The sequence below is a fragment of the Equus asinus genome, chromosome 25 (assembly GCF_041296235.1).
Source record: "Equus asinus isolate D_3611 breed Donkey chromosome 25, EquAss-T2T_v2, whole genome shotgun sequence".
Taxonomy (NCBI): Eukaryota; Metazoa; Chordata; class Mammalia; order Perissodactyla; family Equidae; genus Equus; species Equus asinus.
In genome coordinates this window covers 45,407,984-45,431,764 of record NC_091814.1, presented here as the reverse complement: position 1 = coordinate 45,431,764, position 23,781 = coordinate 45,407,984, and the positions used below count along the sequence as shown (strand labels likewise).

General features: G+C 44.5%; 2 protein-coding genes across 3 annotated transcripts in view; one reads left to right on the top strand and one right to left on the bottom strand.

The window, feature by feature from the left end:
- Window positions 1-9,256, bottom strand: part of ASTN1 (astrotactin 1) — a 292,192-nt gene extending 282,936 nt beyond the window's left edge. The window contains exon 1 of the mRNA XM_014845333.3: window positions 8,815-9,256. Within this exon, the coding sequence (XP_014700819.1) occupies window positions 8,815-9,097 (283 nt within the window). The 5' untranslated portion in view covers window positions 9,098-9,256. The remainder of the gene's footprint in view (window positions 1-8,814) is intronic.
- A 5,747-nt stretch (window positions 9,257-15,003) lies between these two features.
- The window catches only part of BRINP2 (BMP/retinoic acid inducible neural specific 2), a 102,424-nt gene continuing 93,646 nt past the window's right edge, over window positions 15,004-23,781 (top strand). The window contains exon 1 of one of the 2 annotated variants that reach the window (XM_014845330.3): window positions 15,004-15,821. The gene's annotated coding sequence lies outside the window, so the exon portion shown is untranslated. The remainder of the gene's footprint in view (window positions 15,822-23,781) is intronic. The other variant, XM_044758473.2, reaches the window with a different exon arrangement.

Here is a 23,781-nt window from a genome sequence, read left to right as displayed (position 1 = left end):
AGTGCCATTATTGCAGAAAGTTCGTTTGGACAGTGTGGGCTAAATTCACACCTAGTAATATGAGTGGATCTTAAAAATCTAGTGCTGACTAAAAGAGTAAGAATCAGAACATTATAATATCATCGCTATTTAGTTAAATTTAAAAATACACGAACACCAAACTACTCACATTTTGCAAGAACACATACCCCAAAAAACACAAATATTAGGAAAATTAGAATGTTTCCCTATGGAAAGGATAGGTGGGAATTGGGAGTAGCAACAAAGAGAAACAAACAGGCAAATAAATGAAGCATTGGAAGGAGGAAGGCTTTTGTAGACCTATGATAAAATGTAAATTGAGGAGTATGAGTAACTCAAAAATCTGCATTGAGATTACAAAAGCAAAACAAAACAACAAAAAAAGGAAACACACGAAAACCTGTATGCTAGTATTTATAGCACTTTTATTCATAACAGCTAAAAACTGGAAGCAATCCAAATTTTTTCCAACAGGTGAATGGATAAACAAACTGCAGTATATCGACACGATGGAATATTATTCAGCAACAAAAACAAATGAGCTATCAAGCTATGAAAAAAAAAAACACATGGATGAATCTTAAACAACACTAAGTGAAAGAGGCAAGTCTGAAAAGGCTACATACTGTAGGATTCCAACTATATATCATTCTGGAAAAGGCAAAGCAATAGCGACAGTGAAAGATCAGCGGTTACCAGAGTGTGGGGGTAAGGAGGGGAGGGTTGAATAGGTGAGGGGAGGGGATTCGTAGGGCAGCAAAACTATTCCGCATGATACTATAACTGTGGATATATGACACTATACATTTGTGAAAACCCATAGAACTTTAGAACACAAAGAGCCAACCTTAACGTGTGTAAATTAAAAGAAAAGAAATCATTTAGGAGGTTGGGTGATCCCAGGATGGAATGCAGAATGTACAAAACACTCACTATATCAAAAATACATGAAGCAACCTCACTGGAGGGGTGGGGGCAAAGGTGTTGACCCAAGTAACTTTGGCAACGCGTGGAGTCCGTAAGACTAAAGACAGAAGAAGCTGTACATAACAATTGCACTCTAATTGATAAAGTTTTCCCTTATGGGGGTATGGGTAAACAATTCTGATACTGCTATACACACACAGTGAAACTGAACAATTAAGTAAATGGATAGAAGATACTGGGAGCCAGGTTTCTCACTGTTGGAGAGGGATTTCAAGGGGAGGAAGCTAGAATGATCCATGGATTAGATAACGATAATTAGATAGTGACAATTAGATAATGGATCAGAGCTGGAGACATCAGTATGAATTCATGCTTAGCTTAAGATACAGTTGGTTAAACAGAGAAATATTCATAGATATGTGTACATATGAGTTGGCATACACACATATATTTCCTCGCTCTGTCAGCTGAGAGGTCCTAGAAGCAACAACACCCCAGTATAAATAAGTACATCTAGTACCCAGATCTTGGTTTCTAATACCATTCTCCAATGAAAAGAATCTGGGCTCCTAGGAGAAAGAGCTGATTCTAGGATGAGGACAGGCAATACATAATATGAGCCTGGAGCCACTTGTAGTGACAGAAAGTAATAAAGTGCTCAAAAAACAAAAACCCAAATTGACAGTGGTCTGTCACAGAGACACGGGAGCCATCTGAAAGAGCATCCATTAGCCAAATCTGGAACAATATGAGCAATAAAATCAATAAAGTAGTATTGGATAATAACCCTAAGTATAAAATAAATATTCATGAGTCCATATGATATAAATAAATGATTAAATAAATAAATGGGGATAAGAGATGATTCTGTCATGCAGAATACTGCAAAATAATTTACATGGATGCTCAGCCTTCAGAAAGGTGGACCATAACACCCCATTCCTTTGACATGGGCTATGCTTAGTGACTTTCTTCAAAGAGTACATTATAAATACGGGGAAAAAGAGTAACTTTACAGTGGAGAAACCTGACAAATTCTACTTCAGCCAGGTCATCAAGGTCAACATCAAGTCATAATGATAGAATGTACCCTTGACATGATGTGATGAAAATGACACTTTATCTCTATGACTTGCTGCCTCCAACGCACAGTCCCAATCTAAGGATGAGATAAACATCAGACAAATCCCAGCTGAGGGACATTCTACAAAATACCTGACCAGTACTCCTCTAAGCTGTCAAGGTCATCAGAAACAAGCCTGAGAAACTGACACAGCCACGAGGAGCCTAAGGAGATGTGATGACTAATAGTAACGTGGGATCTTGGAACAGAAAAAGGATGTTAGGTAAATAACAAGGAAATCTGAATAAAGTATGAACTTGAGTTAACAGGACCGGATCAATATTGGTTCTTTAATTGTAAGAAATGTATCATACTCACACAAGATGTTAATAACAGGGGAAACTAAGTGTGGAGTATATAACTCTGTAATTATATTCATAATTTTTCTGTAAATCTAAACTGTCATTACAAAATTAAGGTTTTTCTTTTTAAAAAAAGAGAAAGAAAAATTACGTGCCGCCAGAAACTTTGAAGCCCTCTTCTTTCACATTATCTTTTCTTTCCACCAGAAGTAACACTCATTCTTTATTTTATGTTTTTTGCTTCCTTGCTTTTAATAAAAACTTTTACCACATCGGTGTGTATCCTTAAAGAATATGCTATTTTAAATTTCATATAAATGAAATTGTACTGTAAGCATGTTTCAGCTAGTTGTTTATTTTCACTTAACGTTACACTTTGAGATCTATCCATGTTGGTATATGTAGCTGCAACTCCCTTATTTTCATGGACAGATAACATTCCATCGGATGACTGAAACACCTTGTATACGTCCAGCCTCCTGTTAACGGACATTGAGTTGCTTCCAGGTTTTGCTATGACCGACAATGCTGCTACAAATATTCCTGTGTATATACGTAAGAATTCCTGTGTATTGAATACCCAGAAGTGGAATTGATAGGTCGTAAGTCATGCACGTTTTCAACCTTACTACACCATACCAAATTGCTTTATGAAAGTCGTCACGTCAATTTAGATTACCATCAGCAACATTTTAATATTTCCAAATTTTGTTTGGAAACCTAGGGATCAATAGAGGCACTTTGTTTTTTCTTAAAGTTTTAAACTGTATGTGATGAAAAAAATAAAATAACTATTTCATATTAGTAATAAAAAATGGAGATAGATGCCAAATTGTGGGACATGAGAAATTACTATAGGCCTTAACTTGTCCTAGGAGATTAACTTGCTCAAAATAGAGCTTTTTCTGCCATCTGTGTGCATATATTTGAACTTGGTGTAAAAGTGAAGAAATAAAGACTTGGCATCTCCCTGCTGAGAAGGTGCCAAGTTCTGTTCTCGTAAAGTGGCCTTAATCTGAGAAACTACTAGCCTTTTAGGTTTAATTACATTCCTTAAAAAAAAAAAAAAGAAAAGATAGAAAAAATATATATAAGCTCTATAAAACAAGACCTCAATCTTTCCTCCAAAGATGAATAAGGAAATTAAGCTTGTATTTTATTTTTCCTTCAAAACTCCAATGACTTGAATTCAAGCCATATCAGGATAACTAGAAGAGCATTTCAAGTGTTGCAAAATTCATCACTCTTGCATTCAAAATTCCTTTGATATAAAAATCTACATTTCTTTAGAGAAACAGTAAATAACAACCCTCAAAATACTATTAAATTAGTGCATTCTGCTAGTATGAGTTATCTAAGTGCTGCAGACCCTACCTGAAGTCTGCTACCATCCACCCTCCCATGGCTTGGATGGGGCTCCCACTCTATAAGGATTTACTGTTAGCCTAGGCAGCTCACTGTAGCACACAGCAAAAGGAAGGAAAAGAAACAAATTTTAAAATTTCTTCTCAAAGGGGAAGACGGAAAGATGTGTGAAAAAAGTTAGGGATGCTTCCTATTAGGCAAACACTCACCGGTATATAGAAAATTATATCCAATATAACCTTTGGTGCCAATCAAAAAGCTCAGGAACTGCTACTCAAGCAGCTCCACTGGGCTCTAACCATGGATTCTAAGTACAAGGCCAGCTAATACAAAGGTCAGTGACCTAGGACAAGGAGCTAAGACCACAGCACCTTCTGGATGGCTCCATTTGACAGTGGAGCATTCTCTCTGGGATTCTCAGTTTGCATTTCTTGGGGCCCTTCTTAGAAGAGCACGGGACATGTGATCTTCAACCCCATGATCCTATCTTGTTCGTCTTGACTGTGGGTGCCATGACACACCATGGAACATGGTACCCAAACCTGGAAACTATGAATGAAATAAGAATTCCCCAATTCTGCTTAGGTAAGTGTGCCTACTTAGGTAAATATTTCTTGATGAAGTTCACCCTCTTCTGCATTAAGGCTTTGTGAGAAACCACTCAATGGGCAAGAATATTCAAAAGGCATTTACATTGAAACCATAAAGGACTAATGCACGCAAACTAGATGAGTGAGCTTTCCCTATTCTAAACATTGCCAGGGCTCCTTTTATCCAATTGTGAAAAAGAACAGATTTTGAAAAATTTTAAGGCATATAAAATAGTAACTAAGAGAAAGGTTTATTGACTTGAATTTGAGTGATGGGTCCATCAATTATTAGGCATGTGAAGGTAAGTTATTTAACCTCTCCAATCCTGACTTTTCTCCACCGTTGAAAGAAGTGGAAAGCCAGGAGTTGACACCAGATCTGTCTTCAAACCCTGTCCTTTTAGCCAGCACACTGGACTGCTCCAAACACTTTAACCAGCACCTTGCCCGTGGGAGCTCATTACATCTCCGGAGGCTGAGGGATTTATCTTCAGGAGCACTTCCTTCAATCAAAAGCCACGACAGCTAAAGCTAAACTCCCAGGCCCAAGAGAAACAGCTTTCTTCACTAAGTTTTCCGCAGACACAAGCTCAGCAGTTGGGTCTGAAACAGAGGCTCACCCCCTTCAAACAGTAATGAGACTGATCAACGCGTTCTCTTCACAGCCCAGAAAACCACACTTCGGTGTGGAAGCCACACTTTAGGTGAACCAGTTGTCTCAAAACCAAAAACGCCCCCAAAGCAGGAATGTCTACTGTTTTGAAAATTGACATTTTAGTTGAGATATGAAATTTTAATTGACTAATTTGGCAAACCTTTTATATTCTCCTGAGAGGGCAATTAGGCCTATGTGTCTAAATACCTTAAATTAGAAATTACAGTTATCTTGCGATACTGTAGAGAGTTTTACAACACTTCTGAAAGCAAGGGCTTAGATTACCAGGCTTAGAGTTGCCAGAGAAGCAGCATGAAGAGGGTCAGCCGTAGTACCATCAGTACTGGCAGCAAGTATGGCCATCTAGAGACGGCATGCCTTGACTAAAAACAATCAAATTCAAAACATTTTAAAACTATGTGTAGCCAAACAAAAACACAACAGAAAGTCACATATAGCCCTCGCACCACAATTTGTAATCCTGACCTCAGAGAACAGGAGATGCTGTCTCCCCCAGTGCCTCTTGGGATTATCCCACAAGCAGAATCAACCCCATTGATGGCTAAGCCAGCCTCTTGGGGTCAGGCCTCACTGTGCTCTACATTGGCAGCCCTCTCCTGCCTGGCTTTTAAGTGGATAGCCATGCCCCATTCTATGGGGCCAGGTGCCATCCTCACTACTCTCCTACCACAAGGCTGACCTCTGTATGGTGCCATACACATGCATCGTTCCCACATTCACTCCCACCACCATCCTTTGCTCATCCTTATTTCCATGACCTCAAATGGCTTCACCGTTTCCTAGGCGAAGCCAAATCTAATCTATCTTTAATTTTGTTCATTTGTGTTTTGTTTTTTTAATCCACACAAAGAGCACAGAAGTGGGATGGACTAAGACTGCCTTGGAAGGGTAGGGAAGGCTTCGTAGAGAGGTAACGTGTGCAGGGGTTATAAAGAAGAAGGGATGACTGCCAAGTGGAGAAGGGGGAAGAGCATTCTAGGAAGAGAGAACAGCATGTGCAAAGTCTTGAAAGAGTCCTGAACGGCCACGGCAGGTTGCAGGGAGAAGAGGCTGGAGAAGTTGGCTGCAGTCAGAGAGAAGGTCTTTGTTTGCCTGCTTGAAGTGATAGGACTTGGCCTTGGAGACAAAAGGAAGCCAAAGGATCTGATTTTGGTCAAGGCCCTAGACAAGCACATGTCTTCCATGGAGTCTGCCCTTACCAGGCAAGCATCTCCTTCCTCAGCACCCCTATACCCCTTAACATCCACCCCCTACAATCAGGTGTTACTACATATAGCTCTGACAGGTATCTCAGTCTGCGTTTCCATGGACTAGAGAGCACCTGAGGGCAGCAGCCTTTTCTTTCCTTTAACGTCTGTATCCTAATAGTGCCTAAGAGTGCCAGGCACATGAATGCTCAATAAAGTCCCAGGACTGAGTGATTCAGATTCCTCCAGGGGATGGATTAAGCAAACTTGGCTCCAGAGATAAAAGTAGGGAAAGCTCTAAACCAAAGTCACTACAGCCCTTACTAGTGGCCATGAGAGACAGGATCCAGGGCCACAAAAGTTAACTTCAAAAACACCTACACTTCAGTCTACCCTCCATGAACCTGGACTACCCTCCCTTTCTGCCCAGCTCTGCTCCACCACTCAAGCTGAGATTCACTCCTCCTCCCCCGGGAATACCGGGCCAGAATGGATAGGTACCAGCACATCTCTGGTTCTGACCATATCCTGTGGGCTGGGACTGCAGGGAACAATCAATGCATTTAACAAATGCATCTGGCCTTGAAGTGAGAGTCTGTTCCTGTGTGTAAATGACGAGTTGCAGGAGGTTACCATAGCAACTCCAGCAGGGTGCTGCAGTGGGCAGCTTTGCACAGAGGTGCAGAAAACCCGTTCTTTAACATCTGGGCTTTTGCTGTGTACATTGGATCCTAGTAGGCACATCATGGCTTTAGGCCTTGGCTTTGGGATTCTGCAAAAAGGGGAGTGGAATTTTGAATGCCTGCTCATCCAATCTTCCTTTTTTCATGTACCACATATATCCCTCTTCATGCACAGTAAACACTGCATGTAGGGCCCAAAACAGGCTCTTTGGGCTAGGAATTGGGAAGTAATTCCCTATTCTTATTCTTATGTACTATGATGAACAGATTGTACTTGCACATCAGCATGACTTCAACATGAAATTTACATCCACTGAATAACTCAGCAATTGTACATTTTAATGAGCAGCATACCCACAATGTCCCCATTCCCAGCCAGCCCCCAGTTTTTATTATGTTATTGGTGTTTTTTAATGCAAAAATAAATAAACCCATCAAGAGTGTAGGTTGGGCTTAATGGGGTTGACTAAGCTGCACTCCAGGAACTATAAACCAATTTTTCAAAGGACCAAGCAATTTGTGAAATTGCTTTTGTACAGGGGTTGGAGAGTGGGGCTTTACTCACCCACTTCATAAGGTTTTCAGTGTGACGATATCTCTTGTAAAGAAAGAGCAAGAGGGAGACGATAGGTGGTATTCCACTTGGGGCTCTAGCCTACCCATGGTTGTCAGGAAGCCATGTTCCTGCACAGTAGGCTCTAGCTGGGAGGGCGTTCAGTAGATGGAACAGCCTCCTGGGCATTTTCATTTTTTTTCTTGGCTGCAGAGACTTACTTGTGGTTATCTTTGAATTCTATCCTGGGGAAAATAAGAATGATTGACAGCACCACTATAGAAATGGATCGTACGGTGGGCATGGACAGCAGGGTGAGACACATCTGCACATGGAGAAGTGGGGGCAATTCTGGTTAACGAAGTCACATGAACCTGTGGGGCTTTGCAAGATGCTGGAGCAGGACCACAATATCTTTGCAATATCTTTGGCAGAGAAAAAGAGGGGTGGATTAGAAGTGATGTAGACTTCCCGTTATCTGAAGGAGTTTTGTGACCTAAGGAAACCAAAATAGGGGTATTGAGACAGAGAGAAAGATGTAAACAAGCAAGCAAAGGAAGGAAGGAAGAGCCTCTTGCCCAGGGAAGTCAGCCTGTGTGCAGGAATGTCTATGCCGACCTAAGGCAGCCTTGGGAACAAAGAAGATACCACCACTAACAGGCTACAGTTGGATGATTTCTTTATCCAAGGAATTGTGATATGACACAGAGATGTGGAGATGGCTGAATGAGAAGACTGTGACACGTGGGCATGGAGGGAGGACTTGCCAGGATGGACACCAGGGGTATAGGAAACTTGAGTGTTCTGAAGGAAGGCCAGAGAGAGTGTCAGTAACCTGGTGACAGATAAAGAGATCTCACTGAGCGAAGACTAGAGATTCAGCCAGAGCGATCTGGCCTGCACATGCCTGGCAAGGTGACAGGGGACACCTGTTTCTAACTCCCCCAGGAAATGCTCTGGGTGATGGGTGTCCAGGGGATGTGAAGCAAAGAACGGAGCATGTGGCCAGGGAGTGGGGAGAAGGGCTTATGGGAGTTGAGCTGGTACCAGACAAGAAGTGCTCTGCCAGAGTGCTGCCAAATGAAATCTGGGAGGTCAAGTCTGGGAAAGGTTTCAGAGAGACGCCTGCAACCTGTTCCTTTGGGGCAGGGCGGCTGAGGGGAGGTCGAGGGCCCAGCATCCAGGTGGGATTTCGGGAGAAGTCAAGCGCAATGAGGCACCAGCCTGCAAGTGGGTGTGGAGAACGGTCTGCGAGCGGGGCGGATCCAGGGAGGCAGCGGTGGGGGAGGGGAGGTCGCCGGCTAGTAGGTGTGCACTGCGAGCCGGAGTGGGGGGTGGGGGCGCCAGGCCAGCGCCTCCGGCCGCCTCGACCTCCCCTGGGACTCACCCAGCACGAAGTAGGGCAGCTCCGTGTTCTCCAGGTCGTCCACCACGACCATTTCTCCCGGGAAGTCGTTGCGCACCGAGAAGAGGAGCTTGGGCTCAGAGGCCGAGGGGCTGTGCATGATGCTCAGGTCGTTCTCGCGCAGGAAGGGCAGCGCCGACACCGTGATGCTTTTGAGCTTGCACTCCAGCTCCTTGGATGAATCCACATCGCCGGCGGCCGTGGCCAGCACCGCCGCCGGCCCCCAGCAGCAGGCGAGCAGGGTGCAGAGCCCGGCTAAAGCCATCTTGAGCCCGGGCCGCCTTCCTCTCAGCGCCGCGAAGGTGGGGGAGGAAGCGAGAGGGGAGGGAGCGAGCGAGCGAGCGAGCGCGGGAGGCGGGGGAGGTTGGGGAGGGGATGTGGAGCGGGAGAGCCCTGGTCCCCGGAACGGGATGCCGCTGGCAGTGTGCTGGGCTTAAGCGCTGATGCCGGGAGAGCCCGCGTTCTTTGTTTCTCGGAGCTGCTTCTCTGGGGAGGGGAAGAGGGAGGAAAGAGGAGAAAAGGGGAAGGAAGGACGTCGGAAGAAGGAGGAAGCGAGCTGAGGATTCTAGGGAATCAGGTCAGCCCCCAGCAGGCAGCCGGTGCTGCCGCCTTTCTCCTCCTTTGCATCCCCCAGGATAAGCACGCTCTTGGCGATTAACTACCTGCACAGCATTCTTTAAAAAGCTGTCTTTGCAATGCAAAATCTTCCCTCTCGCATCATCATCCAGATGGTTTGGGAAGGGCACACACCTTAAAAGGCGCTTCCTCAGAGCAGGTGGGGGCGGGGTGGGGGGGAGTCTTTCTCTAGATGCAAATCCACTCCCAGTTATTTATTTTGTGGATGTACGGGGTCCCATTCTTGTCTTTTTTTACGCACTAGTTGGATTTGTATATTGGATAAGCGAGTGCTGGAATACAGGCACGTGTGTATTTTTACTCAGAACTAACTTTGCAGAAATGTTTAAAGGAAATATTTGGTGTATAGATGTAGATAGATCAAGAGGTAGATGTGGCAACAGAGAACGAGGCCAGTGTACTGCATGCAGTTAAGCAGGAGATCAGAACTTTTATTTGCAACTTCTCTCTGCCTCTTTGTTTTGTTTCTGTTACAAATGTTATCTTTGGTAACCAATGTAAAGGTGATTAGGGGAATGCTATAATTGATAGGAAAAGTAGAGCTAGCTCAAAGAAATGTTGAGCCTTTAATTTTAGAGAATCCAGTAAATAGAACAGAGCTGGAAGAAAATGTGAGAAATACTGAAGTTTCTAAGTACCCTTAACAAATGGAAAAGGAATAAAAGAATATCCTTGGGGATGGGCCAAGTCAATCCTAGCCCAGTAAAGAGTACAACAGGGTAGATAAGAATAAAAATCCACATAAGTTTTGTTCCCATTAGTGCTGGGCAGAGTTGCCTTGGCAAAATGATGGTAGTATGCAATAAACACACAGTGGTAGGAAAGTGACGTTTGTACCTGCTGGAATCTGATGTTTAATGGAACTTTCTCTCAAGTGATAACCAATAACATTTATAAAGTTTGCCTCTCCAACATCATTTGTTCAATGCTGATTTAAATACGAGATGCTGCAAGACAGCGTGATAGGTAGTTCCCGCTCTCCAGGAATTTAATGCACCTCCCTTTTCAAAGAGGATCCCCATTTTAGAAACAATTTCTTGCTCATTCTACCTGGTGTGAATTTATTGGTATATGTGAATGCATGTCCTTTAAAAGAAAAAAGCTTTTGCCACATATTTCACAAGGTTAATCTAGTTGATGGATAATAGAGAAAATGAGCCATATTTAAGGTCATGTTTAAGGGGTGAAAGATCTACTTACCACAAAAAGGAACAGAAATAGTTTATTACAAGTTGAGTCTTTTGAATCTGACGTATCTGATAACTAACCCAGAGGTATATTACCATGTAGCTTTGCAAACTACTGCAAAAAAAGATTTATCAGCCAATGACCTTTCTAAAACTCATCTTCATCTTCATTGCTCCCCTAGGAGGTACTGAGGGAGAGAAAGACTCCATGAATCCTTTTTTCCTACTCTCCCTAGCATAAAAAGCAGTATTAAACTCAGCTATGCAAAGATTACCTTTGAAAAATTAGAGTGGATGCCATGAAAACACACTTAGTCCTAGAATGTGAGAAATGGCGTGAAACTACCAGATCGTCTGTTAGTTCAATTGCTCATTTAACAGATGATGACATTGAGGCCAATTAAATAGTGAGATGACTTATCCAAGATCAATCTGCTAAGAAGGGGTGGAGCTAAGACCACAAACAATATTTCTGCACCCAGTGCTCTTTCCACTGCACAGTTATGGTACATCTAGGTGCACACGTGATAATCATTGAAGTTCATGGATGATGGTAATTCATTCAGTTAACATTTGCATACCTCCTAAGCATGGACAGATTCTAGAGGAAAAATACTCCTTGAGTAGCATATAATCTACTCTTATTTTGAAATCTTTCTAATTTTCTGAAGTGTCTTGAGTCATTTTAGAAAACTAACATGAACCATTGGGATTGACTTTCTGATAGTCAATATCTTGTACTCTTTGCCTATCTATAGTCATCTTTACATGCTTTCTTATTCACATTTACAAGAAACAGAGTGCATGACTTAAATGGCCATTTAAAATGTAGAGTTGGAAATAGTTGGAAGTTGGTGCCTTGAGCTTTATAGACCTTTTTCTCTTTGGAAGGGTCAAGCAAGAGAACTATACAAATAAAAAGAGCTGGTATTTTGCCAGGGCACTGGATTCCAGTAAACAAGGATACAATATCACATGGCCTCCTTTTAGGGAATTAAATACCTAGAGGTGTGGGAGAGGTTGAAGTTCATGGAAACCAGACCATCTGTACTGTGTGATGTTTTACATTTAAATGAGACTGGGAGAAATTTATATGCCTCTCAATCATTACCTTTGGGTACAGGCAACATGATGTAGTGAAACAACAGACTTGGATTCAAGTCTCAGCTCCATAATTTGCTTATTTGGAGGTGAGCCTGGACCATTCTGATCTTCAGTGTGTCTATCAATAAAATAGGGTCAGTGATCTCTGCCCATCCCACAGGCCACAGATCATATAAGTTCAAGTACTTATATTCACGAAGGCACTACAAAACAGCAGGTGCTCTTATCGCCAATGCTGACTGTTTCTCTTGAGGTCCAACTTCCTGGATTCAAATGCACGTGGCCTCTTTCCTTGACTCTTATAATAGCTTTCAAATGCTTTCTCTGCTATTAACCTACTCTTTACTCAATTACCAGGTTGATCGTCATGAAATCTTGCTTTCATCATGCCTTTCTAAAGTTTTCCTTTTCCTACAGGATAAAGTTCAAACATGGTTTGGAAATTTAAAAACTCTTCCAATCTCATACTGTTTATTCTGTCAGATTTATTGCTTACTACACTATCCCTGCCCGCTTCGCCCACATCACACATACACATTGCAATCAAATTAAAGCCCATTTTCCCTCCTCCCATGCCATTCTGCCCCCCTGGAATGCACCATTCTGTGTTCTCCAGATCCTCCCATCTCCACAGACCAATCTCCAGCCTCCTCTATGCAGTGAGACCTCCCATCACTTCCTTTCCTCCTAGCTTCTCTCACAGAGCACGTATACACACACACACACACACACACCCCTTAGGAGGCCAAGAGCCATTTCCTAATACAATGTCTTGCATTCCGTATTCTTACTTACGAAAGAGAAACAATGATACTTACTTTTTAGAGTAATTATGAGGAGGAAACGAGATTGTGCATGTAAAGGATCTGACACATTTTAGGCATTTAGTTGGTGCTCAGTAGTGATAACCTTTGACATTATCCCCTTCTTCAGTTATTTCAGAAAGAAAGTAGGCTTCAGAATCTTCTTCATGAGATTTTCTCCCATGTAGTAGCCAAAAGCAAATTAAGTGATTTATACTATTTGCTGCATACGAAGGATGCATGATGGCATGTGTCCACCAAAAGAAGTTGACAAGAACGTTCACAGCAGGTTTTTATTCATAATAGACAAAAAAAATGGAAACAGCTCAAATATGCATCAACAGGAGAATAGATGAATGTCATATAGTCATGCAATGGAATACTACACGGCATTGAAAAATAAGCATGCAACTACCTGGACGAATCTCACAGACATAATGATAAGTGAAAGAAAGCAGACACAAAAGAGTGTATACTCAGATTCTATATTTATGAAATTCAAGAACAAGTAACATTAATCTTTGATGATGGAAGTCAGAGTAGTTGTTATCTACGGAGGGTGGGGGTTTTGACAGAGAAGGGCAGGGCGTGCTTCCTGGGGCCCTAGAAATGATGTGGGTAGCAATTGCATGGACACATATATAGGCAGGAATTCATCAAACTGTACACTTGTGGAATTTTTAATGTTATACCTCATTAAATTTTTTTTACATGGCTTGGGCCTCCCTAAGAGAAGAAAGCAGTCAAGCTTTTCTTTTTGCAAGTTGTTTTCTTCTCTCCCAACTCTACCCCCTTTCCTTCTCCTTTAGAGATCTTGGAAATTTTAACTTTCTGTCCACTGAGACTAATAGCCGTTTGTTCAACTACTCTATTCTCCTATTTTACAAGAGTCTCAACATCCAGTGTCTTGTCACCTGGGACAAGTTCAGGGGGCCTCTGTCTTAAGAAGCTTAGGAGTCAATAACTCAACAGTTGGACAGCAACAGTTGTAGGCTTTCACTGGTTCACTTGGATATTTTATCCAACAGGAGAGCTGGGGACCTTCTGGGACCACGGCTCTCTGACATGTTTTGTAGCTCAGCAAACAGATACCTACAGTATGGAGAAGGTCAAACTTTTTCCTCATTCATTCAGAACATCTGGTTCCCTGATGCTTTTTAGTTTTTATTACTTTGGAACTCAATAAACCTCTGCATTCTTTTATTCTTTTTTCTAGTTTTTTACAAAATAATCTTTGATGTTGCTCTCCATTCAAGGAAACTAAATTGAAGTGCTTCTCTCCCTTTCTGACTATGTATTCTCCTCTCCATATTCCCCCTATCACACGACTTAGAACGAGCCCCCCAAATTCCTTTGCCAGCTCCAACCCCCAGCTCTTCTGTTGAATTGGACTTTTCTTCAACAATTACCCTCCCATGCTCTCGCCAAATTTAGTGTAGTATGCTAGTTAGCTGGACATAATTCAGTTTTGCATCCTCATTAGGACATCAAGAATGTATTTCACACTCTTTGATTCAAAGTTAATACTTTCTTTCCTTACCCTTTCCTCTCTCTCTGTCTCTCTCTCAGTTCACAGGCTCAGCAAGAACACCTGCTTCACAGAAACAAGGCAGGTCCTGTTCTGATTTCTCTAGTCTTCCTTTAAAAATCAAATGGAGAGCCATCGTCCCTCTTCCTCACACACAGAAGTGAAAGGGGACACACAGAAGGAAAACATCACAGGCAAAACAATTCCCTTTTTTGGAAGCAGGACATTTTCTCCCCTTAATTTCTCCCCAGAAATCTGAAGTTCTCTTTGTCTTCACAATCCTGGTTTGGGGACGGAATATTTCTTGATTTAGCTGTTCAGAGTCTCTAAATCTGTTCCTCTCTCTGCGCTTCTTACTGAGTTCCTGCTATCTTTTGCCTCTCTGCTGTATCTCTGATGTGTGCGTTTGTGTGTGTGTGTGTGTGTGTGTGTGTGTACACTGTGGGATAAGTATTTCTCACTTGGGGACTCATTTTTAATTAAGTAATGCAGGACCAAGAGGCTAAAATGCACAAAACAACTGAATGAAACTTTAAATTAGAAGGAAAATGGCTCAAATGGGTCCCTATCTTTGGGAGTTCTGGTTAAGCAAGCAAACAAAATGGTCTGGGACAAATGATTATTGCAACTCAGGAAGATTAGAAGAAATGTAATTAGCTCCCAAGCTTCTTCCTGTTCCTCAGCCTTCTTACAGTCTCCAACTCCCCAGCCGTGAATTTATCCAAGGCTTCCTTATCCACACCAAAAAGTCCCTGCTGCAAAGCTGGGAGGGTTAACCAAGCTGGTACCCCAGCCTGCCAGCTAACCAAAGGATACAGCGGAGAGACTCCGAACCCGCCCCCTGCCACGCCGCCCAGCCAATGGGCGTCTGCGGGGAGTGTGGCGCTGTGTCCCATTGGCTGCCAACCTACGTGCATAAGAAAGAAAGAGAGAGGCAGGCAGGGCAGCATTGTTATCTTAAGACACTCATCTGGTGTCTGAGTCTGCAGGTGACACTGCTTAGGTACGGAGCGCGGAGTCGGAGCAGAGACGCGCCGGGCTGCAGCCCTGGGATGGAATCGGCTCGCCTCGGAAGCTGCCGGCGGCTGCTGGAGCGGCGCCTCGGCTGAGCTCGGAGGATCCCATTGGGACTTGCCGGGGGATGTGCACCTGCCGTGCGGGGCGAGCGCAGGGGCAGGTCTGCAGGCAACCGAGTGAGCGGTGAAGCCGAGGAACTGTCTTTGCTCATGTGCAAGGCAGAGATTTCGGGAGAGAGAGAGGCCGGGTGAGTCTCTTTAGAGTTGGAAGGAAGGCAAGATCTCGGGTTTCTCTTCGGTGGAGGGACAGGGGACTCCCGCGGTTGGGTTCTGCACTTTGCTTCCCTCTCCTACCGCGTGCGCCCCGGCCCAGCGCCGAAGCCCCGCTTCAGACATGCTGTGGGTGCCGGGGCCCCTCGCTGCTCAGCGGGAAGGCAGCAGGCAAGTGGTCTAGAGGCGGCGGCGGCGGCGGCGGCAAAGCGGGGAGCAACAAAATTTGAAAAGAGACATCCGCTGCCTCTCACACGCTGAGGGGGAGGCATTCGCGTTTCCCCAAGTGAGAAAGAGCCACAAGAAACCATGAAGTAAAAACTTTGGAGAGCTGCCACTGGAAGATGTTGCACAAAAACCTGGAATCCTTTAGGAGTCTCCTCCCAGTCGGTGGAGGTTTGGGGAGCAGCTGATACAGCAAGGAGGGCTCTTGCAAGGCTTCAAGGTAACAGTGCAGGGTTTTGGTGATTTTTCTCTATCCTCCTTTCGTTGTCCTTTGGTGTGCCCCCGGGGAAGAAGATTATTTTGCCCTCCTACAGCCCTTTGCTCTGGTGCCTGGCGGTTTGCAGGCGAGGAGAATGATCCCACCTCTTAGTTTCTGTCTTGTGGAGCTGAGCAGTGGACTCTGGGTTTGGTAGAGATCGCCTTGTTATTGCCTCCCGGTGTTACATGGCTGTCACTCGGCGTGGGCACTCTGCCTGACCTATATTGCTTTTGCCTGGTTTAAGTCCTCAAAGTTAGCGCAACTCCCATTAGCTTCAGAAAATCCAATCGGGCTGCATAATTGCAGAAGATGACAAGGACTTTTGCCTGCCGAGCCAATGCTGGACTGAGCTGTACGCGGTTCACTATGTTTGGGAAGGACCCCAAAGAGCTGAGGTCTTGATACATGATACGTCTATATTCACATGTTCATAGAGCTATGTTCACATGTTTGTAGAGCTCTGTGGCATATCTGTAGAGGCCTGTCTTTCTGCGATGCACAGGCAGCCACGAAAAAAAATTCTGAAGAGTGAACCCTGTAGGCTGCAAATAGTCTCCCCAGGGTGGTGGCAGAAACCCCATTGATTGAGTTGAGCCCGGCAGCGCACTGGAGACACAGGGGAGAACATCGCTGTGCTGGAAGAAGGCGTGTGCTGGGCTTACCTAGCGATCTCTCTCCCTGCTTCTGTGATCATCTGGGTACACAGTCTAAGGTTGCCTATGGTGTGTGTGTGTGTGTGTGTGTGTGCCTGTGCTCACAGCTGTATGCAGGAAGCAGGCTGCCGACAGAAGAACCATGCATGTGCCGCTCTCTGCCCAGGCCCCAGATGCCTGGAGTGTTCCTTCTAGCAGGAGCATGAACTTGGGAGCTGCTGTTCCAGCCCAGAGGAGTTTTCTCTTCACTAAGCAGTGCTTCTGCCTGGTACATATTTATCCAGGGTATATAGACCTAAGCCTAATATTAACTAATAATCAAGCTAATGCACTGTAACGTGATTGAACAGACCCCTCTGTAAAGAACTGTGTGTGTGCTCTTTCTAGCCCTGGGAGCTGGGTGCCCTGAGCAGGAACAAATGTTTTGTTAAAGAGATAGCAATTATAACAAGCCATGCTTATAGCTGGGTAATCTGGGTCTTATCCAGCAGGGACAAGAATATGTCAGCATAGACCAATCAGGAGGATGAAAGGTATATTGTAAGTCAAGTATTCTGCCTCTGTCCTTCTCCAGACATGTGCATGTTGAAGGAATGCTCTCTGGCCACGCTCTCTAGAATACATGCTGTGCCAGTATACCAAGTTAATACCAAGCAGCTAAAGTATTTTACAAAATCCCCTGGGGGGCAGTCTGATGACATCAGGCAACAGCAAAGTGATGCTGGAGTTTGTGTGTTTTCCCTCTTGACTTCACGCAGTTGTGTGTGTGTTATTTGTTTAAGGCAGGACCCTCTGGAGTTTGCTTTCACGCAGAATAAGTTGCTTTGCAGCACTGGGGGCATGACCAAGCAATGCTGTCACAAGATCCTGAAATGGTATCAATAGCATAGCTGCTGCCTACTCTGGAGAAAGATGCATGCTTTGCTTCTTTGAGGAGGGATATGATTTGAGTAGGTGCAGTGCATGGATACTGTGAAATGTTTGAGGGAAAGGAAGTAAATGTCAGACCATGGTCTTCCCTGCTAGAGGGCAGCTGGCTTCCAAGGGTTTGAGAGCTGGGCTGCAGCCATGGAGAAGACAGAAGCATCTTTGACTCTTGCTTCTCCCTCCTCACCAAAAATGGGGCTGGCTTTGTCTCCCAGAATGGAGTGATGTGTGCTGCAGTGTGGACACAAGAAAGGAGGAGAGAGAGAAGGGCTAGGGAGGGAAGTAGGTTCCTGCTCTGCTAGCCCTGGGCCAGTCTCAAGGATGAGGAGCATCTTCTTCTTTTTGGCCCTTAAGTTCATCCTCTGGGTGTTCCTTTCTGGCCTCCTAACAGGTTGTTTACTGAGCAAGGCCAGAGGGCAAAGAACACCCCTGCGTCATCAACTCCTTCTGATCCCCTTTCCCAAGGCACAGGCCAGCCACTGGAGAGCATTGCATGAAAAAGAACCCCTCTGAGACGGCGCTCCAAAATCCCTCCCCAGCTCACAAACAAGAGGTAATCTGGAGGGACTGGAGACATCAGCGTGGACACGTTGTGCTGACTGGAATGCTTAGTGTTGAGGTTTCCTGGTTAGGGTTTTGTTTTCCCCACTGTGCGGCATATTTTTGGCGATTCAACTCTTTCTCTTAAATAATAAGACCTTGTATATGTTTTATAATGGCATCCTTTTCCAAAGGGCTGAGAGCATTTTAGGGAGCTCGTCTAATTAATCCTCACACGGCTTATTGTGTCATGTACCTTTGATCACCCTAAGAAGTAGAGCTAGAGTGATTCTAGCCTCCGTCTTGGGAAAGGGAGGGCAGAGACCCTCGGAACGATGAACTGCTTTACTCTGGGGCACACGGCAAATAAGGGAACCTGTGGAGTGGGGTCTGTGTCTCCTCACTCCTAAAGCAACCCCAGCCTCCACCGACTTCTCCTAAGGACTGGTTTAATCTTAGGAACTGTGACTTGATTCAGTTGTTCTGTATTATTCAGGAATGGGAGGTGGCAGGGATGTAGGGCTCTTCCTCTGGTGCTGACCTAAGGGCTGTGAGGGACAAAAGTCTTATAAAACCTTGCTCTTGCCCTCAATGATCTTACAGTCTAGTTAGGAAAACAGACTTACCTCTGGGAAAAAGGTAAATGACAGTATACATGCTAAACAGCAGTTCAATACAGGAGCTTCACAGGCTGACCTAATTAATCTACGATTGATTTCTACTGATAATGAGAGCCATCAGTGTTCCAAGCAGGGGGAACTCGAGTGGGGCCACAGGGGATGGGGTGGGGTTTGTTTGGAGAGGGAGGAATGGGAAAGGACTCCAGCTGACAGAGATGTTCCCTGCAGCACAGTTGAGAAGGCTGGAAACTTCAAGGCTTTCATGTTTCCTTGGGGTCTACCCAGGACCACTTCTCCACCTGGATCCGGGAAGTACCGGACACCTGGGTTCAATATTTGAAGCCTATATTGGCCTAGAGGCAGACTGGCCTCAGGCCAGTCAGAGGGCTCTGAAACATTGGGCGTCTCATTGGCTATTGCAAGTTACCTAGCCTTCCACCCACCCTCAAGTCTCATCCATATATTATGAGGAAAACAGTGACCAAGGTCGGGGAGCTTATCAAAAGCATATCAAAAAATTTGGGTAAAGAAACTGGGGGGGAAAGGAGGCAGATTTCAAGAGAACATGAGAAAATCTTCACATACTTTTTAGAATCAGAATCTCCTAAGAGAGAGTCTTGATTTTCCTCCAGTCTCTGTTTCCCACCCAACTGTCCCTATTGGGGTTTACTTGAAGCCGGCAAAATGCCAAAGCCCTCAGGCATTTAGCACTGAGCAGGAGATTTTCAATCTTAAGATTCTTGAGCAGGCCCATGTACATAACCTCCTGTCTCCCCTCCTCCTTCCCTTTTAATAAAACATATGCTGTAGCAGGCACAAAGGAGGAGACCACAAAAGCAGGAGAGGTGGGGTGTGGCATTGCCTGCAGCTGTACCACGGGGTACTGTGATTGCTCAGCTGAGCAGCAGAGGGGAGAGGCAGTCTGCCAGCCTGGGCAGTGCCAAGCAAGGGCCAAAGGCTGCAGACCACCAGGAGATGGCTGTGACCGGTCAGCCATACCCATTTGCTCCAACAGTGAGCCTTGTCTCCTTGAGAAAAGATGGAGGCAAAGCACAGGTCCTGTGGGAGAACTGGTGACACAACCAGACTATTCATTGGTCTTCACTTGGTTAGAGAGAGCTAGTCACCCTGCGTGATTGCGTGGGTAGTCCCATTCCAACATGGAGGAAGTTCCTATTGGGCACGGAGAGTGGAATGACTTGACTAAAGTCACAGCATACTTGCTGTCAGGTCAAGAGGAAAATCCCCAATAACGCAGTCTGTTTGATTGCTTACTCCCAGGAGTTCACTCTGGGGCCAAGTCCTGAGGGATGTGTGCTTTCTCCTGAAAATCCTCCCCTGGGCCTTGTCACCTTTGTTTCCTGTGTTAAATGACCACGTAGCAGGATGTGGGACCAATGCCTCTTCTCTTGACTTTTCACAAGTATCCACTGCCATGTTTGGGGGCTAAGGTGGAGGTCCAGGCACATGGGGGTGTCTTTAGCGATTGTGGGTTGAAGCCTCTTCTATTTGGGAGTGCAGAGATAGGCAGCTCAGTTATGCTTCAGTCTGGGAGCTGCGGGGGACCGGTCTCATCTGAGCAATTAGGATCTGCATCTTGATCTCTGTTGAAATTATCACCCTTCCATGCAGATGGAAGCGAAGTTGAGTAACATGATTACAGCATGGAATCTTCAACAGCCAATTCCATCCTTCCCTTTACTGAAGCTCACATGAAATGCAAATATATTTGGAATGCTGGCCTGAGCAAAGGGAGTGGGCAATCTGATCTTCTCATGACTGAGCTCTAACATGCACTGTACTACCAATACACTAGCTACCAGCTACACGTGGCTCTTGAGCACTTGAGATGTGTGCTGTAAGGGTAAAACACACACTGAGTTTTGAAGACAGTTTAAAAAAAAGAGTGTAAAATAGCTCATCAATAATTTTTTAATATTGATTACATGCTAAAAGGATAATATTCTGGATATATTGGGTTAAATAGAATATGTTAAGATTAGTTTCACTCATTTCTTTTTACTTTCTAATGTGGCTATTAGAAAAGTTAAAATTATATATGTGGCTCACATTGTGTTTCTTTTGGACAGTGCTGGTCTTAGGCCCTGCAGAGTAGTGACACATAATGTGGAGAAAGGGCAGGGGCATGAGACAGGAGGAGTCAGAGATATAAAAAGAGAGAGAACATGGAGAGTGGGATGACGAGCAGCCAGAGAGCCTCTGGGCGTGTATTTCTGAAATCTGAAGTCTAGGAGAGTACAAATAGCTTGCATTGGCTTATATTTGAGGGGGACCTTATCAACTCTGACTCAGCCCACCCAAAGCGTTTGCAGAGCATTGCAGCTCTCAGTTCACATGCAAACAATTGGCAGGTGGGAGGCATTGTAATTTTATCCTAATATTTTCGTATTTCTGCCTGACGGTAGAAATAGCCAAGTAAAGTATCTTTAGGGTCTCACTCCAAAGTGTCAAGATAGAACGGTTGGGATCAGCTGGGTCTGTTTGATTTTCAAATCCCCTTCTTCCTTCTCATCTCCTCCACATTATCATCTTTCCTTATGAGAGTTTTCATTCAAACCAGACAGGTTGATAGTGTGGTAGGGAGAAAGAAAAGTCACTACTATGTGTTAAAGATTCTCTTGTGGACCTATCAGTAAGAGGAATGGGGAGAAGACATCACTATTGAATTTTATTTAATAATTATAGATTTGAACATTATAATTCACTCATTATTATTATTATCTTATTAATAATTATTACTCATTGCAATAAGGTTTGGCCAGAACTCAAATTCCTCATATTTGCTCAGCATTTACAAAATGTTTTACAAGCTTTCTCTCATCTGATTCTCGCAACACCCCTATGGCGTGGTGATTACCTCCATTCACAGGTTTCCGTGCTCTGCCCCCAAACTACCTTTATTACTTTGTTTTCTAATCCCTCTCTTTCCAGGCACTTCATTCAGTCTTGCTTAGTCGAACTGGTCTACTTACTGTTCCTCAACTTAGCTATGTAAAGTGGGGATCATTACTGCTGTGAGCCTCAATTTCATCATCCATAACACAAAAAATAATAAGGCCTCATCTCTCAAAGGGTGTTCTAAATGTTAAATGAGACAAAATATATAAGGTGCCAAACACAGTTCCAGGCATATCTTAGATGCTCACCAAATATCAACCTCCTTTCCTACCAAAGGCTTCCCTTCGAAAGGGCCAAGATGAAAATGTCCTAAGGTGAGCTCAATAAGCACCAATTTCACACATAAAATGATTCCCCTCCAAATTCCCTGCTTTGGTTAGTGGCACAACCAAATCCCGAGAGGCATGATTTAATGTCTATCTGAAATTTATATAACGTTATAAAGCAATGTTACCTCAATAAAATAATGAATGAATGAATTTTTTTAAAAAGAAATATGGGTTGTCCTGGGCCCCACTTTCTCTCACCAGCCCCCCACTCCAGTCAACCCGCGAGACCTGACCAGGTCTACCTCCTCGTGAGCTCTAAGCCATCCTCTCCTCCTGCCACTCTCTCTGTCAGGCTCTCATCCCTTCTCACCTGCCCTGGCCCAATACCCGGCCTCCCTGTTTGCTCTCTTGAAGGCTCGCAGTCCAGTCTCCTCCTTGCAGCTAGGGTGATCTTTCAAAAAGGTGAATTTGGTTATGATTCTCCCCTTGTTGTCATTCTCCAATGACTCCTCACTACCGTCAGAATAAAATCCAAATCTCTTAGCACAACAGACAGGAGATCCTCCACAATCTGGTTGCACAGCCTCTCTCCACTTGCCCCCTCCCCCTGAAACAATGGGCAGCTCCCTCAGTACTCCCGGGCTGGCAGCTGTGCTGTGTGGGTTTCCTCCAGGACCTTCCCCTGCCCCGTTCTCTGTTTCCTGGGGGGTGGCTGAGCTTCAAGACTCTGTAAGGATTGTTTCTTCTGGGAAGACTTCCCCGAGACTCTGGGAAAGCCATAGTTGCCTCCTCCTCTACACTCCTACACGTCTCACTCAAACTCTGTTTTTGTGCTCCCCCACCACCCTGTGGTGGTTTGTTATATGGCTCCTGCACTCAGAGGCAGGGGTGGGGATGCGGATCTAAAACAGATTCTCAGGAAATACTCATTCAGCAACAGATAAAAGCCCTGCCATCAAGTTGCCTTCATTGTAGAGGGAAGATAGGATGATAACCATCATAATTATTATCATTGACATTGCTGATCATCACTAACACTTTAATAGTGCTTATGGGTCAGGCACTGCACTGAAGACTTTGCACACATTAACTCATTCACTTCGTCCCATGATCCTATGATCCCCACTTTAATAAAGCCTATATTCCCATTTTATAGATGATGAATCAGAGGTCCAGCAAGGTTAAACAGTTTGTCCAAGGTCACACAGCTAGGAAGTGGGGTAGGTGGCATTCTAACCCAGTTCAGATCTTGAGTCCTTATTCTTATTAGTATGATATCCAGAAAAATAAACGTAAACAAATAATAAATGGGATAACTTCAGGTGCTGATAATGAAGAATACTAAAATAGAGTATTGTAGGAGAGAGTGATGGAGGAGGTGGTCAGGGAGGGTCTCTGTGAGGAGGGAACACTTAAATTGAGATCTGATTTGTCAGTTGAGGAAGGTGGGAATCCCAGGGTAGGGCAGTATCTGGGATCTAAAGAAGAGAGATGGTGTGCTCTGTGTAAGCAAGGCTCTAGCTGCTGAGCTGTCCTCCCCCCACTGCTGGAGGTACCAGACTCAGTCCGGATGGTGCTGGGGAGCGGCAAATCGTCCAAATGTTACCAAGCCCCTCTCCCATCAGTCCACTTGTCCCTTCTCTTCATTTGGGTTAAGACGTATCTCATGGGGCGTCTGGTTTTCTGCTGTCCACAAAGGTAGAAAATGCGGACACACACACACACACACACACATGCACACGTGTCCCTGCTCTGCTGAACCACCTTATTTCACTACTCTGCTCTGAATGACGTGTCACTCAGAACCTGAGTGAAGTGACAGGCACAGGCTCAGAAAAAAGGCTGGAGACAACCCAGAGGCGTGAGCAAAAGGAGAAAAGAAAATTATTTTTTAACAAGATGAGAAGTGAATCAGACTGGAGGGAGAAATGGGAATTTGATCAGGGAGGGGCGTGCGGGGGGCTTCTGCGATGATGGCAGTGTTCTGTTTCTT